Raw genomic sequence first — 21,092 nt, 5'->3', positions numbered from 1 at the left:
TTCTGGTTGTATTCTGACCTTGAGAGGTCATGGGGCAGATGAGGGAGACTGGAAGGCCAGTAGGAGTGGATGTATCTGTCATCAGAATACTCACTCAGCCTACTCCCTCCCACCCAAGACAACTACTCCAATGCTCTGCCCTAGCACCAAAAACCTTCTCATGTGCGCTTCTTGCTGTAGGGCTTTGGCATTTGATCATATTACAAGTTACCTGACTCCTGTATTCGTTCACCTTTCACTGAGGTGCCGGGATTAGAGAGGTTTCTGAAATATGTCTTCTCTCATAGGTTTGTTAGCATCAGTGATCTGTTTGCCCCAACTGACTTGGGAACCGAAAGCCAGGTTAGTATGAAATGGCAAACAATCAAATTGGTGTGTCCATGTAAGGGGAGAATCTCCAGACACTAAGCCTGAAAACTTATTTTCCAGATCTTTATTTCTCGCACCTACGATGCTACCACTCACTTTGAGACGACGTGTGATGACATCAAAGATATTTATAAGAGGATGATGGGATCAGAGTTCGACTTTGAAGAGATGAAACGCAAGAAAAACGATATCTATGGGGAGCAGGAGCAGCAGTAATGAGCTAATGTCTAATTAGGAGAAATTAAATCGGCTAATATGAATATAAGGAACTTTAATGAACTCTGTATGAAACTCAATATTGTAAGGCCTGCTTTTGTAATCACATCTCTGAGAGACTGAAGAGTACTGCACTGGTAAATGCTCCCCTTTGGGATATCATGTGTTAATTTCATTCTAGTAGGGCTGCTGTCCAGAATCTGGCTAATTACTGACACTGATTTAACTGTTCACTAACCTTGTAAGCAAAAAGCAGACTACTGAACTTTTTTTTTTTTTTTGCGGACCTAGACTTTGGTGCAAACTGAAATAACTCATTGACCCGTTACCTTTGTATTTTTAATCATTTGTAAACCATTTCCCAATTATGTGCTTCTGGTGGATCAGTGAACTTGACAGATGCCATTCAGATCTGATACCAAGAAAACTCTAAACTGAGCACTCCATTATTGTGGACAGCATCCCTAAAGTCTTTCCCATCAATCTTAACTTTGTGGCAAGTTGTATTATGGACAAAGCCCACATCTATTGTAGCAGCAAATGTTTGGCATAGTTTTAGGCACAGAACCTAACCCACCCTTAAGCTTCTAAAACTGTTTACATCAGTTGGGACAACTGTGCCTAAGGTTCCTTTGTGTGTCAATCTAATAAAATTGAGAGAACAAATTACAAAGCAGGCATGATGTCAAAGTATTTTCTGTACCCCATGTGGCTTTTTGGATGGACCAAACTGCACTGCAGTATTGATATGACAGAGCTTCTGATGTCTCTTGAAAAGGCTCAAATGATTTCTGTACTGCAAAGTAAAGCCAAATTCTGGAAACCAGTCCTCTGCTCTGGTCTGATTCACTCCACTTTGTATAAATAGCGTCTGCTTAAGATCTTAAAAGATGCATGCCTGCCAGAGAGTGAAGCGTCTATGGCTTGGAATTCAACCATTCAAATACATGGGAAAACAATGGACTTAAACATCCTTGGCTTGGCTTTCAAAGCTGCTGTGCACTTACTTTCAGAGCAGCTGATGACCATGCAAGCTGTAAGCCCATCTCATGGACATTCAATCTGTCCCTACTAACCAGCAGTAGGGGAGTAGAGCAGATGAATAACTATACATGGAGGGCACTGTAGCACCTGGGCTAAACACTTCAGGCCTTACTTGGTCCTATCCTCACTCTCTAACTAAGCGGGAAGTTCGACAGCTTGGTGTTCAGAGCTGGTGTGCAGCCAAATTCCTAGACACCCTATGCTGTCTTGCCAGGGCTGACTACTTTCATTTGCCCCTCAAGTACCACTGTTGCAGTTGAAAACAGCACAGCATCACCTTGGTTCTGGACTGCAAACTCCTGTCTAACTTGATGCCCATTAACAAGCCTAGCGTTGGCTGTTTTAAAGATTCATGGGTCTCTCCTTTTGATGGGGGTACTTCAAACTTTAGCCAGATCTCTTAGTACTTCTCATTTCCGTGTTCGCACAAAGTAATCCTGCATTTACCAGAACAAGCTTTGCAGGGTACGGCACAACGTGTTGGACTAAAGCTATACACTGCTACTCAGACCTCGATGGGAGCTTGTAAAGCAACACTCAGTGGATGTGTCGCTTAGGAAGTGATAGGAGGCTTGTCACTGATGTAACGGATTTGTCACCCGTCTGCCTGAGGTGTCGGGTGATCAGGCTGAAGCCACAGGATTTTTTTAGGCGAGGAGATGATGAAATACACCAAGTCTAAGTTTTAAAACTTTATTAATAAAATAACAGCAGAGTGGTGAGTGCTCCCCACGTCACTCAGAGGAAGGAAGAAAGCATTAGTGCCTCAAGCCCTAACCCCTTTTTATACTCACGCTCTACCCACAGCTGGCTTTGACTGCCCGGCTGCAGCCATGATGTTGGTCTTTATTCAAAAACATTTACATTTTGTAAAGCATCGAGTTACCCCTTAAGGCTTAAATGCTAAATACCAAACACCACTAGTCATCTGTGTCAGGCAAAAAACCATTTTTTTGGTTTTGCAACTTTGAATGAAATATCCAAATTGGTTTTGTTTTTTAATAAAACCACTAAAATCTATTTATTTCTTTAACACCCCTTACCCTGCTTTAATTTTTACACAGCTGTACATAGATGACATTTATATCCATTTGGAGGCAGTTAAGTTCCAATAGACACCCCTTATGTTCTTTTAGCAAATTTGACTAAATTGTTTATAGTCAAATGATTTAAATCAGATTGTCTTGGTGCCTGGCTTATTTACTGACATTCCTTTGGAAAAGGGCCCCTTTTTCCTTCAGAATGGGTGCAAAGAAACCAAGAATTTTTTTCTTCAACATTTTTACAACTTTTAACTGCTCAGTTTTGTCCAGCATCTACAGAGTTAACTTATTCTTTCCTTAAATTACTTGCTTATTTTCCAAAATGACACCTTTATTAACTTGGAAGGGTAAAAATCTAAGTACTGTTTCAGGGACCTAAAATTCCCATGTCTGCACTTACTCCTTTTTCTTGCTTCTGGCACTATGCCCTCAGGGCTTCCAACCTGTTCAATTTTTTTTGTTGTTGCCTGCCTGTTTGTCTGGGCCTGATCCTGTGTGTTCTTTGGTGATGGTGGTTGAACTGTCCCTTTCCCTGGGCACAAGCTTTGTTCCACTACTAATTCAGCAAGGAGGGTGGGCTCCTCAACTAGCCCCCATCCCTCCCGGTCCCTTTCCTTTTTGTAATTACCCCACAGGGTGCTCTCCTTGCAGTTGGGGGTGACCTACATACGACCTTTTCCCCTTCACGTGCTGGACCTCTCCTTGGTCTTAATGAGGGCTGCTATAGGGGTGCAACAACGTTCGGCCCAAAATTGAGGATCCTCACAAAGGAAGAGATCAAAGCCCTCACACGGGTTACCTGAATCATCCCATCAGGACCGAACACAGGGCTAGCTGACGTTTTAACTGTTCAATCTCCTTTTCAGGGCAAGCATACTGCTGTTGGGGCATATGCTGCACACGAATAGTCAAGTCTTTGACTAGTCCCTGAAGGACCGGTGCTTGCTTAGCCGCTGCTTCCAGGCGGGTGCGTTCTGCCTTTTCCGCCTGGAAGTCCTGTCGCAAGGCTTGCATCTTGTCCTGGGCATAGGCCTGGGTTGCTGCCTGGTGAGTGATCTGCACTTTAAGTTGCTCAATTTCCACCAGCTGTTGGGGAGTAGGGAGGTGGTGTATACCCAACTCGTCCTCTTGTCCTGACAACTTTTGATACCACATGGCTGCTGCAGTCCAAATTAATCCCACAGCTGCCCCTAAGTTTTTACCCTTCAGCTTTTTATATTCAGCATACAGGTCTAACAGATCCTGCCAAGAATGGACCCTCCTCTGAAGCTCCATCACAGAACCCCAGGGATTGTATCCCACCTTGGTGAGAGCCTTCTCCAGGCGGGAGAGGTCCTTACCTCCCTTTGAAAGAGGCAGTAGTGTCCCATCCCTCTTTGCTGCCTCTCCCATAGCTTGGGCATCAGGTTCTCCTGCCTCCTGTGATGCCAGCTGACCGGGCAGCTGGACTACTGTGTCTGCGCTCCCTAATGCCCGTACCTCCGGCCTTGAACCCATCCATGATGCCATTGCCCATGACTCCTCAGCCCACAGCTGTACCCGTCTGTTTCCTGAACATGTCACAATCCCTTCGTACAACTCGGAAGATCTTTTAATTACTTGAGATTTTATGTAGCTCACCCCCCCTGGGCCGGAGGGAGAGATGCTAAGCCTCCCTCCATGTTACTTGGTCCTCTCGACCACCGAGGGTCCTTACACCAATTCCAAAACCCTTCCTGGGCAGAGCGAGAAACTCCAAGTTCTTCTCTTGTACTCAGTCATACTATGACAGGGTGTATGCACCGAGGATTGTTCCTTTGGAGCGAGAATCTCTTAAGTCATCCTCCTATTGCCTGGTACTGCTATGAGTGGGGGTAGACCTACCTGCACCCTTCCCCCCACCAACTGGGGTGGAGAGAGGAATGATAAACCTCTGTCTGGTTCTCTATCATGCTACAACTGAGGGTGGGGCTCACCTTTAATTATAAAATCCTCAACATGAAATACCAACAGTGCTGGACCAAGCAAACATGAAATGCCACGGGCAGAACAGTTGGTGTGCTGTGCAGGGCTCCCCCCCTCCATAATTCTCCACCAAACCTGTGCCAGATTTCTGTTACCAATCTGCCTGAGGCTGCAGGATCCTTAGGGGAGGAGAGGATGGAGCATACCAAGTGACTGAGTTTTAAAGCTTTATTAATAAAATAACAGTGGAGAGTGATGGGTGCTCCCCGTGTCACTCAGAGGAAGGAAGAAAAGCGTTAGTGCCCCAAGCCCTAACCCACTTTCATACTCACACATGCTCTACCCACAGCTGGCCAAGCCTGGGTGTAACGTAAGAAGAGGGGGGTGAGTGGACGGGAGTTCTGTCCTGGGCCAAGGTCGTCTGGGGTCCGCTGTAATCTCCAACTTGCTTTGGCTCTCGGAAGGGTTTTTAAGTCTTGGGTTCTTTTGGGGTGTTTTCATTCAGGGCCCTCTGTTCCTCGTGCTCTTTGTACCAGTCCAAACTGGCTTTCTGTGGCCTTCTCAGCTTTCCCCAAAACACACCAGCTCCAGGGACACACAGCTCTGCTTCGTGCCCCCCCGTCGTCTCCTTTCCCTTTTTGGCCTCTTGCTACCTGTAAAGGAACCTTCCATTCCACATTCACACCTTTGACTTCCCTTCCCTCCCCCAAAAATGCCTTGCAATGCTTACAACCACGATAGCAACATACAATACGAATCTGCCTTTCCATGGGACCCCCTGAGGGAGGGAGTCCTTGGGCCTGTGACCCTGAGACAGTGGTGCTAGCTATCAGCCCTTTGGTGAGCCGAAATGCTTGTGGGGGCAACACGTGGCATTAGTGACTGGCCAGCTGAACAATAGAGCCAGGAGTGCAGAGACACCCTAGTGCTGCCTGCGAAATTGGAACAAAATGAAGAGTTTCACCAGTACCCTGCAAATGCCTCGCAGTGCTCTTGGAAAAAGGCAGAAATGATGGTTTCTGACATAGCACCACAACAAAACTAACGTGCTTAGTTGTAAACCAAGGGACCAGGCTGTCCGTTCCATTCCCAGTCTGTTTCTAGGTATTCCAGTAATGTGCTAAAAGTGAGCGTTACTCCATTGCTGTGCTGGAGGTGAGCGAGGAATAGACTGACTTGGAGACGGGGCTTCTCTGAAGATCTGTGCACGGCTGGAAGCCTCTGGCGCCTAATAGGTAGGTAGTGACAGTTGTGCTTGGTGTAGAGCAAGAGCCATTTCCAGATGTACTCGCACAAGTGCATCTAACTTGAACTAATGCACCTTGAGACCTTGCATGAGCGGTTAGTTCTTACTATCACATAGCAGCCACTAACTGAGGGGAGAGATTTATCTCCAACTAGTTTGTTTTTACTCTCAATCGACTGATTTCTCTTTGGAGGCATCTGCTAATTGCTGTCAGAGCTGGCCACGCTCTTCACCTTTCAGCAGCCAGAGTCTCAGCTCTTGTCTGATTCAACTGCTTTTGGAGCCTGGTCTTACTCTTAGGTGACAATCAAGTTATGGGAGGAGTAAATTTTGCCTTTCCCTAAGTTTGGCCACCAATGCAACTGCAGAGGAGTGTGTAAAGGTAAGTTAGCGGAACTAATTTGTCTTCCACTGAAAGCTCAGGCTATAGGTGGTGGACAAGGAATGTTACTGTAGTAAAAACAGTGCATTTCCTGTGCTGTTCCTATCCATCCATTTAGTTTGCGGCTTCAAACAGTGAACTGGAGTCTGGCCATTCTCCGCTCCAGAATTTGTTTTCAGAGTTGTTAGAACCCTGAACTCTCCCATCGCTGCCAAGAACCTTTTCTCCCCCTCGTGCTGTCAGCTCGTGGTTTTGGCATGAAACCTTTTTTGTAAGTGCTGCCTGGCTGCAGGCTCAACTCCTGTTTGGAGGTATTAAGTGAAGAGGCTTATTTCTTAAGCCATGTCTGGTTAGTGCTCTCCTCTCCCTTCCCACCCCCAACAGGGGAAGGAGTAGGGGACATCCCTGGAAGCCGACATCAATAGGAGTGGAGTGTTTGCTTCATGGGGGTGTCCTCTGTGGGAAGTGGCCTCTTCTCCCTGCCCTGCAATACCGTGAGGAGTATCTTCCTTATGAAATCCTTCATCTTTTAAGGTAAGGGGAGGGGGGTTGCCCACCTGGACTACTATTACTTGAAAGACGTAGGCTTAGGACTCCATCTCAACTTGGTCTCCCTTGCTTCTAGCACCCTTTTAATCATGGAATGTGAGAGATTCGTGGACTTCTGCAGCCTATTTGAGCCATCCAAAACCACAGCCAGGCAGGGGCCCAGCAGCACCCTGACATGACAAAGGACAGAGTGAACTTTCATTGAAGATACTAAATACACCAGGAAGAGTAGGATCAGTGCGTTGCCCAATGCAGGGGAAAAGTCAGGGCTTTCCTAGAACTATGGTCTAACTCTCTGCACTGCTATTTCAGTACAAGCCCACTGAGGGGTCGGGTGGAGGTAGAATCTTTAACCAACCACCAGCCCTGGGTTTTAGCTTGTGGCAACCAGTAATGCCCTACTGCTCTGTTGTCCCTGCAGCAGCCCATTGAAACCCAGGCTCTGACTACATGCCATGAATATCCCCTAGGAAGAGACGGTTACTCCCCCTGTACAGTAACTGAGGTTCTTCAAGATGTAGGTCCCCGCCCCATGCATGCGCCACTCTACATGCAGTAGTGCCCCCTGCGCCTGGGATTGGAGATCTTTGGTAGCAGTGCCTGTTGGACTGCATGTGTGGTCCACCCAGCTTGTGCTGTGAGTGGCATCTACCTATCTATCGGAGAGAGAGCGCTTGCTAGCTGTGTGGTCCTGGTTGTGTAGGCTCAAGCTCCCTCTGAACAGGCCCGGCTCTGGCGTTTTTGCTGCCCCAAGTGTGTGGGGGGGAAGTCGCTATCAGCACTTCTAACGCCGCTGCTTCAATCTTCGGCGGCAATTTGGCGGCAGGTCCTTCCCTCCGAGGGGGACTGAGGGACCCGTCGCCGAATTGCCGCCGAAGAGCTGGACGTGCAGCCCCTTTCCGTTAGCCACCCCAAGCACCTGCTTGCTGTGCTGGTGCCTGCAGCCGAGTCTGCCTCTGGAGGAAGTGAAAGAGCAACAGCACAAGCTGCTTGGCCTCCTGCATACCCCTACGTCAGCACAGAGAACCTCCCCTGTCAATAAGGCCCTTTTGGACCTGGCCAAGGTTCTTGGGCACACCGCAGCATTGATCCTGCCAACCTGCGAGCCGGCAGATAAACATTATAGCCCTGCTACAGATGTGGACTTTCTCTTTTCCCGCCCAGCTCCCTGGGTCAATGCAGTTCACCAGAACAATTCGGTAGGGCTCTACTCAATTACAGGGAAGAAAGTTTGAGTGCTTTGGTAAAGTTCTAACCCAACAGCAACGCACGAGACTTTGAATTGTCTTGTTTTATTAGTGAAACATTATACAAAGTCCTCCTGTACACGACAGCTTTACTTTGTCTGCTTTATTTTAAAAAATGATTAGTTACAAAACACTTCCTCCCAGTAGATACCTTAAGTATCTTACAAATGTTGCTTGTGTGCTGAAGTTTCCTTTCAAAATCGATTAGGTTTTTAGAATACCATAAATATGCTTTTTGTTCCAGAATCCTGACATTCTGCTATTTACAAGAGTTCCAGCTAGTGGAAACCAGAAGTCCCACAAGTCAAATGGTACCATCAGAAAACCACCGAGAACTTAATGTAGTGTTGATTGACCAGTCGCAGACTTAGTGATCTGAAATAGTAATCTTGAACACACGGAAAATGTACAAAAATCCTGTCATACCACATGCTTGTTGTGTATCTTATGTACATAAACACGCATTTATAAAAAGCACTTGCTAAAATGGACTAACATCTCTAAGCTTCAAGTAAACTCTTCTTCCCCTACTGTTTCCAGATGCAGCTGTACTAACTTCAGAAAACAAATAATTTAAATACTGTATACATTAACATAGCTCCCTTCCTATGCAGCTGCTCCTCTACTGCTACTCACTGGCTAGCCTCAAATAATTAACATCCTACTAAAAAAGGGAAAACTACTTCTGCCTTCTGCGCCGCGAGCTTTAGTCTGTAACAGCAGAACCCCAACAAGTTACCTTTAGCTAAACTATTTTAAGAAAAGCTTCATTCTTGGTCACTGGAACCACCTGCGCTGTGCTTGAATTGCATCACCTGCAACACATGAAGTTTCACAAATTGGTTTTAGTAGCTGTTTCAATGGCACTGGCTACCCGCTATATGCTGTGTGGCAGGCAGGATGTTCTGTACGTTCACAGGGGATAGCCACACTGTCAGAACATCCAGGCACTGAAACTACCAGCTGGTGGTACCTCCAGTAGAGTCTCACTAGGGGAAAACATTTTCAGGAAGTCTGCTCAGTTCTCCCCCCTGCCCAGCTGTGCGCTAAAAAAAATGCAAAATTGGCCACTCTGGTCTGATAGGGGGCAGGGCAGGCTGAGGGAGGGCTCCTGCCAGCAGGGGGCTGGTGAGTGGGGCTCTGGGCAGGGGCTTTGGGCTGTGAGGGAGTGGAGGGTGCTGGGAAGCAGAGGTTTGCGATGGGGTTGTGCACCTAGGGACTCTGCTGCCGGCCCGCCTCTGGTGCTCCACTCCTGGCCCGGAGCAGGAGTCCTGTGTGGCGGGATCCCAGGGTCTGGCTGCCCGGCTCCATGCCACGGTGTCCTGGGGTCCCGGTCCGGCTGCCCGCTCAGTGCAGCAGGGTCTGGCTCCCCACTGCCTGGCCCTGCTCTGCAGAGTCATGGTCCAGCTCCCCATGGTGGGGTCCCAGGTTCCAGCTGCCTCCCAGGGCTCCCCTTCTGGTCCCCTCTGTGGAGAGTTCCCTGGGGGGCGGGCGCTGGGCATAGGGGACTGTAGGAGGTTGGGGGAGGGGGGCTGTGGGTCTCAACCTGTGGCCCACAGTGATAAACAGGTTGAGACCCACTGGTCTGTGCACTAACAACGTGCATGTTAACCCACGGTGCGCGCTAAGGGCTTATCTACGCTGCAGCATTAGCCTGAGTAGTTACCCCCCACTGCCTCCTGTCCAGCCAAGCTCTAGCTCCTGGTAAATGGTGCTGGTTGGTCTGTCTGAGAGGAGCGGGCCTTGGGTTAACGCGCCGGAGCAAGTGAGGCAGCAGGGACTCAGCTGCTCTGTGCTGCTGACGCAGTCGCTCTGCAGCGTGAGCACGCTCAGCAGAGCTACGCTAGCTCCAGGAGGTCATTTGCTAGCACAGCAGTGAAGCTAAGCCCTGCGGCGTTACATGGGCACCAAAATAATCAGGAACTGGAGAGTTAAAGCTAACAAGTGCCTGACTTTTCCTTGCATAGTCTTAGAGTTCTTTCAGCGAGACCCCCTAGCGGAAGTGTTTGCTGACACGACTCCGCTGTACCCCTTTTACTTGTGCGCAGTCCAAGAGCCAGCACTGCCCTTCGACAAGCTCAACTCTCTGACCGAGGGAAGCAGATACTCCGCTGGCCACTGGAAACATGCAGGCTGGGTATGAGGGGTGCTGCCTTTCTGCCTCGCCCTCAAAGCTTTAAAAAACTGCAATGGATTCAGCAGTGAGCCCATGACAAGGCAGGTAAGCGAGCTCGAGCATGTTCCCTTCCGGAGCCCTAGGATTCCGGCCCCTGCTGGTCCCTTTTTCAGCTGCTGGAAGGCAGCTACCACGCTAGCAATCCCTGGCTTGGCTGTGCCTAGCCCTTGATGCAAAGCACTAGTGCAAAAGACAGCAGCACTCGGGAATCCCAGCTCCTGGGTCTTGGACACAACACGCAAAGGATTTAGCTACAAAGGTAACTCCCTCTCCCAAACCACCAGATGGAGCCACTGAGTAGTCCAGCTCCTGCAGTGACTGGGAGGAAAAGAACAATGACAAGCTACAATGCCATATCGCCCCCTGGTGGAACAGGCTAGATCGGCCTCCTCTGAGTAATTCTAAACTCCAGGACTCCACTCTCTCCCCACAGAGCACTGATAAATTCCCTCGATTATGGAGAAGTCTGTTACTAGATTTGCTGCATGGGCACTAGCGCACTTTCTGCTAGAGGGATTCACATTGTAAGCACTCATTCGCTCTTACCAATAGCTGCTTTGAAATGGGGCAACCACGTTCTGCACAGTTCCAGTGAAGTTATTTACATCAGTGACTAGGATCCCTTTGCTTTCAAAGACCTCTCTGCTGACACTGGGCTTATCTGCAAATGGAAAAGCAACAGTAAGAAGAGTCCCCTTGATGGAATGAAACCCGTCTTTTTGCTTATGGAAAACCTAAAGTAACTCAGCACGGTCAAACTGACATATCTAACCAGCAGGTATTATCTCCTCATGTCAGAGTGGTGTAGGTTCCTCTCCCTGTGTGAAATGACTGATTCCAATTCTTATTTGCTGTTTTGCAAATTTCAGCAGATTAATGAAAGTGCTTTGTAAATATCTGCTGAGCAGCCAATAATAAAATAATCAACTATAAGAAAACACATTAGTGCATTAAATAGCCTTGAAAAATGGGCACAAAAAACATACCAAACCAGGCAGAAGATTCTCTTGCCCTTTACTGTGACGAATGATAACGAAACAATATTTTATCTGCCTGACCAAAAAAAAAAAAAAATACTTGCACTGAGCAATACAGTACAGCAGTGCCGAGGAGAGCACTGGAATGGGAGACCTGGATCATATTCCTGCTCGCCTTGTGTGACACTGGTCTACGCATCGGCTTCCCCAGCTCTAAAGAGCAGTTAACATGATCACTTCACAAGGCTACTCTACGCTTTCATTCCTTACATGCTTGTAAAGCACTGTGAGATTATCCGAGCGAAGGAACTCTGGAGTATGCTACACCAAGTACAGTTATTAGCTGTGCCTTTTCCATGGACCCATCTATTTTCTACCTTCCGCCACTGAAAGACGGCACAGCGCTTTGTGCTTACAAGCACTCAGCAATGTAAAGCTCACAGAGCACACGATGAGCCTGAGGGCACGGCAAGTAAGTATTAGCATTATCACATCATCATGCTCCTTTGGAAGAAGGGTGAATGAAAGCCCAGAGGTCAGGTGCATCCTTCCAGTAAAAAAGCCAGACAGTAACAAAGCTGGGAAGACAACAAGATGTCTGTGCTTCTGGTCCCCTACGCTATAGACACATCCCCAGGGTGACCAGATGTCCCGTTTTTATAGAGACAGTCCAGTTTTTGGGACTTTCTCCTATATAGGCATCTATTACCCCCCACCCCTGTCCCAATTTTTCACAGTTGCTATCTGGTCACCCTACACATCCCCCTTTATCAGGATAAGAGGACGCTACAGGTGCTTGCCTCACAAGCTCTGAGTTAATTACGGTTCAACGCCCAAAGGAATCTTTTCTTTATTTTCACCAATTATAATTCATGTCAAAATCTGTTTGTCATCAAAAGGGAATGTTTAATAGAATCCATAAGAACAGCCGGACTGGGTCAGACCAAAGGGCCATCTAGCCCAGTATCCTGTCTGCTGACAGTGGCCAGTGCCAGGTGCCCCAGAGGGAATGAACAGAACAGGTAATCATCAAGTGATCCATCCCCTGTCGCCCATTCCCAGCTCCTGGCAAACAGAGGCTAGGGACACCAGAACTATGTGCAACCGGACGTCCCGGTTTTGTTACCTGGCCTCGTGCGGTGTTTCGCACCCACCTACTGTGTCTGTCCTTCGTTAGAACATAAACAATTTGAGGGCAGACGCTGTCTATTTGACGATTGTAAAGCAGCCAGCACAATGAAGCCCCAATGCCGGCTGGGGCTAAAAGGTGCTACTGTAAAAGGAATCATTAGTGGTGTCCTGAGCTCAGCTCTTACCTGTGAGATACACAGCAAACCTAGCGCTGATCTGCTGAACCTGCAAGTTCAACAAGCACTTCAGCTGCTCGGATTTTGTGCACGATTTGGAGTCACACTGATGGTAGTGAAGGACTTCAATGATATTAGCTTCCTGGCACGATTTCAGTAGCCAGTTCTTTTTGTGCGCAGTAGAATCCACCCTGTTGAAACAGAAACAAGTTTTACCCTGTGAATCATGGCGTCAGTTTACGTTCAGACAGAATAATCCTGGATAATATTTAAAGCCTTCGTTCTACATACTTGTTCCTTTCCCCTTGACTTTCCTCTCTACATGTTTGTTTGCTTTTTAACCGGTGCCAATGCAATTACATTAGTAATTGTCACTACAGCTCACCCCCACCTTGCAAGAAAGTTTGCCAAGGGAGCTCCCAAGGCTGACCACTGCTTAGGTGGTCTCAGGGGGGCGTGTTATTGTCAGCTCTCAGGTGTCTTGTTACAGGGCCGCCCGGAGGATTCAGGGAGCCAGGGGCAAAGCGGGGGAGCTGCGGGGCTTGTACTCACCTGGCGGCGCTCCGGGTCTTCGGTGGCATTTCGGCGGTGGGGGGCCCTTCAGTCGCTCCGTGTCTTCGGCAGCACTGAAAGGCCCCCCGCCGCCGAAATGCCAACTGAAGACCTGGACTGCCGCCAGGCCAGGGCTCGCGGGGCCCCTGTGGGGCCCGGGGCAAATTCCACCCCGGGCAGCCCTGTCTTGTTACCAGCACCGGAACAGGACTTCAGAAGGGCTGCCTGAGCCTAACTGAAGTAATGGTTCCATCGATGTAGCTAACACCTCCAGCTGTTACTCACTGCAGGATCCTAGTCTGGTAGATTCTGAAGAGAGAGTCCATTGAGGGTACGTCCATGCTGCAAATAAAACGCTGCAGCAATGAGCCTCCCGCTACGGCATTAAAAGTAGCAGCCTCGATGCTCCCACCAAGGCAAGAGCCTGGGCTCTGAAAGCCACCGGGGCCTGAGCGGGAACGTCTACATGGCTTTGTTCATCACTGGAGCGCAAGCTCGAGTCTGTAAACCCAGGCGCTCGGACTCGCTGCCACGGCCTTTGGTTTGCTTTGGTATTTTTGCAGTGCAGACTTATCCACAGATGCCCAAAGTTTCTGAGACCCCAGAGGCCGTTCAAAGGGACGCACTGTCCGATGACCAATCACAGTTCCTGACCTGTGTTCACGCGTTAGGTCGCTGAAGGTGAAAGAATTTTAAGAATAGATTTACTTGTCACCAGTTTTCCTTTCTGTGCTTCTCTCTGCTCGGGCAGTGAAAACAGACTGCTCAGTTTTCCCCTTTGATTCTAGTAAGTTTCACTTCCTGTCTCACTCACTAGCAGGAAAAAACGCAGCAGGGGAATGTTCAAATCCAAACAAACTGTTTTCATTTAAAAAAAACATGGAAGCAATACTATTAAATGGACATTGTAAACTTTAAAAAAAACTTCTGGGTCTTACAAGTAGGGTGACCAGATGTTCTCATTTTATAGGGACAGTCCCGATTTTTGTTTTTTTTTCTTATATAGGCTCCTATTACCCTCCACCCGAGTCCTGATTTTTCACACTTGCTGTCTGGTCACCCTACTTACAAGTAGCACCTAAAATGACTGACTGATCAAGATGTTTTTTCCAGCATGTATAACTTTGTCCATTTGGCAGTACTTCCTCAATAGCTGGTTTCACTGTTTTCCTGGCACAGTCAAGTCCCCTCATTGTTTGTGTGAGTCTTTCACACAGCAACAGGGGGAAAAATGTTTAAAAAAATACAAAGCCACAAACATTATTCTGGAAACTTAGTGGCTGACATAGGACCACAACATACTTGGAACTATTTTTTTGAAAATTGACTAGATTTCAGGTTGACAGTGTCCCTTTAACTTTTGCTTTTGTAAAACTTTGCCTTTACAAAGCTTACATTGAGCCTAATTTGATCTGACAGCTTAACAATAATACAGTCAAATCCACTTTATCGGAACCTGCTTAAGGGAAATTTGTAAAATTAATAATTTCCTTTTTAATATCAATTGAAAAACCCACAACCCAACTCCCAGCAGCCCTCAATAAACCAAATGTTGACATCCTTACACAGGTAACACTCCCAAAGATTTCAATGGGAGTTTTCCTCAGTAAGGACTTCAGGATCTGGCCAGCAACTCCAGTACAGCATGAGCAGCTTTTTAATTGCCTACACCATATAACTTTGTTTTCAGTGTAGCTGCACAGTTTGTATGTGCACTGAATGAGGCAGGTGTCTGGTGGAAAGATACTATGTGATCATTTAATTAAAGACTTTCACCATACGCACAAGCAACCTTAAATCTGGCATTTTCTAACTGGAGAGTGCTTGACTTTGCAAACATAATCTCTTTTACCACCGTTGTGTGTGTGCTTTCGCTGACAGGCCCTTTTTCACACTCCCCAAGGTTAACAGATTAAAGAAGTGTTTTTGTTGACCTGTATCAGATGATTTTTTGGAACCTTTACTTGATTTATAGATGGGCTGGATTTAAGATTTTAATTATAAACTTGTGGGAACTGGTCCTTGTCTAACAAAAAATTGCTCATGTAAACAAAAAGGAACATGAGCAGAACTTAAATCCTCTAATCAGTCCAGTAAGGGACCAAGACAAAGTTTTAGATGCTTAACTAGCCCTGTCCGTCCATACTGGACTTTCTGAAGACTGTGATGTCAGGCTGTATTACTCACACCACTGATAAAAGGCCATGCAGAGCGGCTGGGAGCTAAATGAATCTGATGGGGTCTGGTCTATGAGGTGCCACAGTGCAGACTCTGGGGGTGTGATTTCTAGAGCACTCTAACGTGTTAGAATCATAGACTATCAGGGACCTCATCTGGTTCAACCCACTGCTCAAAGCAGGACCAATCCCCAGACAGATTTTTACCCCAGTTCCTTAAACAGCCCCCTCAAGGATTGAGCTCACAACCCTGGATTTGGCAGGCCAATGCTCAAACCACTGAGCTATATGTAGTGTTCAGACTTTTCCATAGACCCTGCTGGTGTGGTCTTAAATGTACCTACTGTGCATGTATGTAGTCCTGTTTGAAACAGGACTACACCACCACAAATGGGATCTCTTGTAGTTTGTGCCAGCAGAGGCTACACAGGGCAGAGTGCTCTAGAAATCACCCCTGTAGTCCACACTGCAGCACTGTGTACACAAGCCTTGGGAAACCAGCCAGCCAGTGCTGGCATTACCTTAGAATCACAGAATCGTAGGACTGGATGGGATCTCAAGAGGCCATCTAGTCCAGTCCTCTGCACTCATGGCAGGACTCAGTATTAGCTAGACCATCCCTGACAGGTTTGTGCAACCAGCTCTTAAAAATCTCCAATGATGGAGATTCCACAACCTCCCTAGGCAATTTATTCCCGTGCTTAACCACCCTGACGGTTAGGAAGTTTTTCCTAATGTCCAACCTAAACCTCCCTTGCTGCAGTTTAATCCCATTTCTTCTTGATCTATCCGCAGAGGTTAACAAGGACAAGTTACCTCCCTCCTTCTTGTAACAGTCTTCTCCTCTCCAAACTAAACAAACCCAATTTTTTCACTCTTCCCTCACAGATCATGTTTTCTAGACCTTTAATCATTTTTGTTGCTCTTCTCTGGACTTTCTCCAATTTGTCCACATCTTTCCTGAAATGTGGCACCCAGAACTGGACACAATACTCCAGTTGAGGCCTAATCAGTGCAGTGTAGAGCAGAAGAATTCTTCTCATGTCTTGCTTACAACAGTCCTGCTAATACATCCCAGAATTGTTTGCTTTTTTTGCAACAGTGTTACACTGTTGACTCATATTTAGCTTGCGTCTGACGAAGTGGGTATTCACCCACGAAAACTCATGCTCCAATACATCTGTTAGTCTTTAAGGTGCCACAGGACTCTTTGTTGCTTTTTACAGATCCAGACTAACACGGCTACCCCTCTGATACATATTTAGCTTGTGATCCACTATGTCCCCCAGATCCCTCGCTGCAGAACTCCTTCCTAGGCAGTCAGTCTCCATTTTGTATGTGTGCAACTGATTGTTCCTTCCTAAGTGGTGTACTTTGCACTTGTCCTCACTGAATTTCATCCTACTTACTTCAGACCATTTCTCCAGTTTGTCCGGATCATTCTGAATTTTAATCTTATCCTCCAAAGCACTTGCAACCTGTCCCAGCTTGGTATCGTCTGCCAACTTTATAAGTGTCCTCTCTGTGCCATTATTTAAATAATTGATGAAAATACTGAACAGAACTGGACCCAGAACTGATCCCTCCCTGTGGGACCCCACTCGTTATGCTCTTCCAGCTTGACTGTGAACCACTCTCTGGGAACGGTTTTCCAATCAGTTCTGTGCCCATCTTATAGCAGCTAAATCTAGGCTGTATTTCCCTAGTTTCTTTATGAGAAGGTCATGCAAGACAGTATCAAAACCCGTACTAAAGTCAAGATATACCACATCTACCGCTCCCCCCGCCCCATCCACAAGGTTTGTTACCCTGTGGAAGAAAGCTGTAAGGTGGCTTGGCACCATTTGTTCTTGACAGATCCGTGCTGACTGTTACCTTATGTCTTCTTTTAGTTTTTTACTCTCTTTGTAGTGAAGCAGCCATTTCCACTTTCCGTGACTATTCAGCTTTTCCAGTGTTTTAACTATTTCCTTCAGCTGGCCTGTGGGAATAAAACATTTCACTCTGAGAATCAGGTGGTGTTGGCAAACCAGATGTCCAAGTATTACTACATATAGGAGGCACATTATCGTGTTTGTAAAGAGCAAAAAGTCTAGGAGTTTTGTACTGTTTTCAGTGAGAGTTCAAGGGGTTATTAGAACAGAGGCATCTTTCATCTCCAACTCGCCAGTGGATCCAGAGAAGGTTGGTATCGGCCAAAAGACGTTACCAACTAACCACTGTCCTTTGGCCTATGTAAAATCAATTAGTGGGAATCTCTGCCTAGTTTCTAGTGTACAGACGTTTACACCACAAAATACTCTCATTCTCATTGCAATGAACTGACAGCACAGCTGTCATAAGAACAGCCATACTGGGTCAGACCAAAGGTCCATCTAGCCTAGTATCCTGTCTTCCAACAGTGGCCAGTGCCAGGTGCCCCAGAGGGAATGAACAGAACAGGTGATCATCAAGTGATCCATCCCGTCACTCATTCCCAGCTTCTGGCAAACAGAGGCTAGGGACACCATCCCTGCCCATCCTGGCTAATAGCCATTGATGGATCTATCCCCCATGAACTTATCTAGTTCATTTTTTAACCGTTATAATCTTGGCCTTCACAACATCCTCTGGCAAAGAGTGCCACATGTTGACTGTGCATTGTGTGAAGAAATACTTCCTTTTATTTGTTTTAAACCTGCTGCCTATTAGTTTCATTTGGTGACCCCTAGTTCTTGTGTTATGAGAAGGAGTAAATAACACGTCCTTATCTACTTTCTCCCCAGCAGTCATGATTTTATAGACCTCTATCCTATCCCCCATTAGTCGTCTCTTTTCCAAGCTGAAAAGTCCCAGTCCAATTAATCTCTCCTCATACGGAAGCCGTTCCAGACTCCTAATGATTTTTATTGCCCTTTTCTGAACCTTTTCCAATTCCAATATATTTTTGAGATGGGGTGACCAGAACTGCAGGCAGTATTCAAGGTGTGGGCGTACCATGGATTTATATAGAGGCAATATGAGATTTTCTGTCTTATTGTCTATTCCTTTCTTAATGCCCGTGAAGAGCCAGGGCACTGAACTACCCTCTCAGTCTTAGAGATGATCTCGCATTGTCATGGTTAAGGAAAACTTGTGATGGTGCCCATTTTGTGGACAGAGGGAAGCCAATCTGATGCCTTTCACAAGCATTAAATTCAATACACAGAAAGAAAAAGCCTCTGGCAAGTTGTCTCTTCCGGGCAAAAATGCTCCATCCTGACTGGCTTTGGGAATATTGGCATCTGCTACTGACCAACATCTCTCGACAGGCTCCGGACTATGCCAAGGCCTTCTAGAGCCACATGTTTCCCTAGATATCCATCGTAAACCTGGGCTCTATTTAAGTCCCAGTTATTACAGTGCGGTAACGATCATCCTCTTGCAACAAATACCAACGATTTTCATGCATATAAAGGGGGTGGGGGTAATTAGACTCACCTAAAGTTACAGTTTCTAACACTTCATCATCAGAGACCACAACCCCCCCCATGTGAAACAGCTCCTGATAAGTGTGATCGGTTATATCCTCTGGGCTGTCCACTCCAGCAAAGGTGACATTTGGGCAGTGCTTTAATCTCAGCAAGGAAGGGATCTGTTAAAGGCAAAAACATTCTTCATGTACAATATGTACCTTTTAACTGGTGAGACTTCACACCATGTAACCAGGAACTTCTCTCATTCTTCTTCCAGGAGACGGTGTGTCCCTGCTGGAGTCTTGAGGATGCTGCCCATTTCCTCCTGTTTTACGCACTCCATCCTCAAGTCTCCACAGCTCAGCCCCTCTGGACTGTGGATGACTGAGTGGGACTCTGTAGGAGCCGTTTAGGCTTCTCTTTAATAGTCCACTGGTGATCACTGCGAGGCTATGAGGTACTTCTCTCTGACTCCGAGCCACAGGGCTGAACACACCACAGTGCTCCCAGCGCACTGGCAGCAAATCAAGGACTATGGGTATGTCTACACTGCACGCTAAGCCCAGGCTCTGACTCAGGTTTGAGCCCAAGACCTCCTCCTGTCCACAGACACAAGATGCAAAGCAGCTGGACTCAGGTCAGCGAGCACTCGGAACCCGGGTCCAAGGAGCCTGCTAAGGGGATGTGTCAGAGCCCGAGTCCTGCCGCGACTCAGGCCCATGTTCTATCGTCTTGCAGAGCCCAAGCCACAGATCTGAGTCAGAAAGTCTGCATAGTGCAGCATGAACATTAGCTCGGCCGTGAAACCCGGGTCCAGCAATTTTAAACCCAGGTTTACAATGCAGTGTGGAGGCATAAGCATGGGCTTGAGAAGATAGAGTCCACAGACCTGGGTTTAGTGCGCAGTATAGACATGAGACCAGGTAGAGTAATCAAAACTGGGTCACAGGGTACAGTGAACTCTAGTACATCTTAAAACATGCAAGTTAAAAAAGACAGAGAAAAGCTGGAGCTGTGGACAGGAAGGGGCTACTTTGATAAATAGTCTCTGGTCACATCTTAGAATTAGCAACTGCTGGGATAGGCTAAGAGGTAACACTGAGGAAATGCAGGGTTGACAATTACCACGCAGGCCCCAGAGAAGTATTCTAAATGACACTCGGCCCTAGGATAATGATACCATCATTTCAGAAAGTGGCAAGTCCTGTCTAGTCAGTGCAAAGTGACTTCAATGAAAGCCTCACCTGGGTTTTACACCGTGAGTACAGTACAGTAACTCCTCACTTAATGCTGTAGTTGTGTTCCCGAAAAATGCAACTTTAAGCAAAACAATGTTAAGCGAATCCAATTTCCCCATAAGAATTAATGTAAATGGGGGGGGGGGGTGTTAGGTTCCAGGGAAGTTTTTTTTCACCAGACAAAAGCCTATATTATCTATCTATCTATCTACACACACACACACACACACACACACACACACACACACACACACACACTATAAGTTTTAAACAAACAATTTACTACTGGTACACTGTGATGATGATGATTGTGAAGCTTGGCTGAGGTGGAGGAGTCAGAGGGTGGGATATTTCCCTTACAGCTAAATGATGAACTAGCAATTGGCTGAGCCCTCAAGGGTTAACTCTCACACTCTACTGTACAAGGCAGCAGGAAAGGAGGGAGGACAGATAGAGACAGAGACACACACCCTGTGTGTGTGTGAGAGAGAGATGCGCATTTCCCCTTTAAGTCTGAAGAGTGGGGTCAGAAGAACACTGTCTTGTTAATTAAATCAGCAAGCTGAGGCCTGAGGGCAGCTGCAGCTGCCTGGAAGTTCCCTCTGTCATGTGTCCCCCCTGCTCTATGGAAGATGGGGTAAGCGGGGTGCAGGAGCGGGGGGGGGGGACACCCTGACATTAGCCCCCCTTTCCCTCCCCCCCCCCACAGCAAGCAGGCGTCTCGGGGAGCAGCTGCAAGGCAGAGGGCAGGAGCAGCACATGGCAGTGCGGGGAGGGACAGCTGCAATTGCTAGCCTGCTGGGCAGCTGCTGCACAGGGAACTTAGGGGAGTGGGGAGCTGATGGGGGGCTGTCGGTCCACCCTTGTTGCAACCACCCACCAGCGAGCTCCAACGGGCTGCTCTTCCTGCAAGCAGTGGACAAAGCAGGCGGCTGCCAAACGACGTTAGAAGGGAGCGTTGCACAACTTTAAACAAGCATGTTCCCTAATTGATCATCAATGTAACAACGAAACACCATTAACCGGGGCGCCTTTAAGTGAGGAGTTACTGTACTTAGACTCTGCAGTGATTGGTGCTGCTGGAATGTGGATGGGATCTTAACAGGGCCTACGAGCCAGGAATTCCTGTGTTCTAACCCTGGCTCAAACTAGTTTACTGTGCCGACTTGGAGAAGCTAAACCAGACAACCC

At 47.3% G+C, this 21,092-nt stretch overlaps 2 protein-coding genes across 6 annotated transcripts in view; one reads left to right on the top strand and one right to left on the bottom strand.

Annotated features, from left to right (window-relative positions):
- The window catches only part of GDI2 (GDP dissociation inhibitor 2), a 28,126-nt gene extending 26,715 nt beyond the window's left edge, over window positions 1-1,411 (top strand). The window contains exons 10-11 of the mRNA XM_039519782.1: window positions 288-342; window positions 430-1,411. Coding sequence (XP_039375716.1) covers window positions 288-342; window positions 430-585 — 211 coding nt within the window. The 3' untranslated portion in view covers window positions 586-1,411. The remainder of the gene's footprint in view (window positions 1-287; window positions 343-429) is intronic.
- A 6,663-nt stretch (window positions 1,412-8,074) lies between these two features.
- The window catches only part of TASOR2 (transcription activation suppressor family member 2), a 72,257-nt gene continuing 59,239 nt past the window's right edge, over window positions 8,075-21,092 (bottom strand). For all 5 annotated transcript variants that reach the window (XM_039519775.1, XM_039519780.1, XM_039519779.1 and 2 more), the window contains 5 exons: window positions 18,689-18,842; window positions 17,105-17,210; window positions 12,510-12,691; window positions 10,763-10,877; window positions 8,075-8,855 (listed from right to left, as the gene is read on the bottom strand). In XM_039519775.1, the coding sequence (XP_039375709.1) occupies window positions 8,852-8,855; window positions 10,763-10,877; window positions 12,510-12,691; window positions 17,105-17,210; window positions 18,689-18,842 (561 nt within the window). In that variant the 3' untranslated portion in view covers window positions 8,075-8,851. The remainder of the gene's footprint in view (window positions 8,856-10,762; window positions 10,878-12,509; window positions 12,692-17,104; window positions 17,211-18,688; window positions 18,843-21,092) is intronic.

The sequence above is a fragment of the Mauremys reevesii genome, linkage group 1, assembly GCF_016161935.1.
Source record: "Mauremys reevesii isolate NIE-2019 linkage group 1, ASM1616193v1, whole genome shotgun sequence".
Classification (NCBI taxonomy): Eukaryota; Metazoa; Chordata; order Testudines; family Geoemydidae; genus Mauremys; species Mauremys reevesii.
This window is presented reverse-complemented; position numbering and strand designations above follow the sequence as displayed.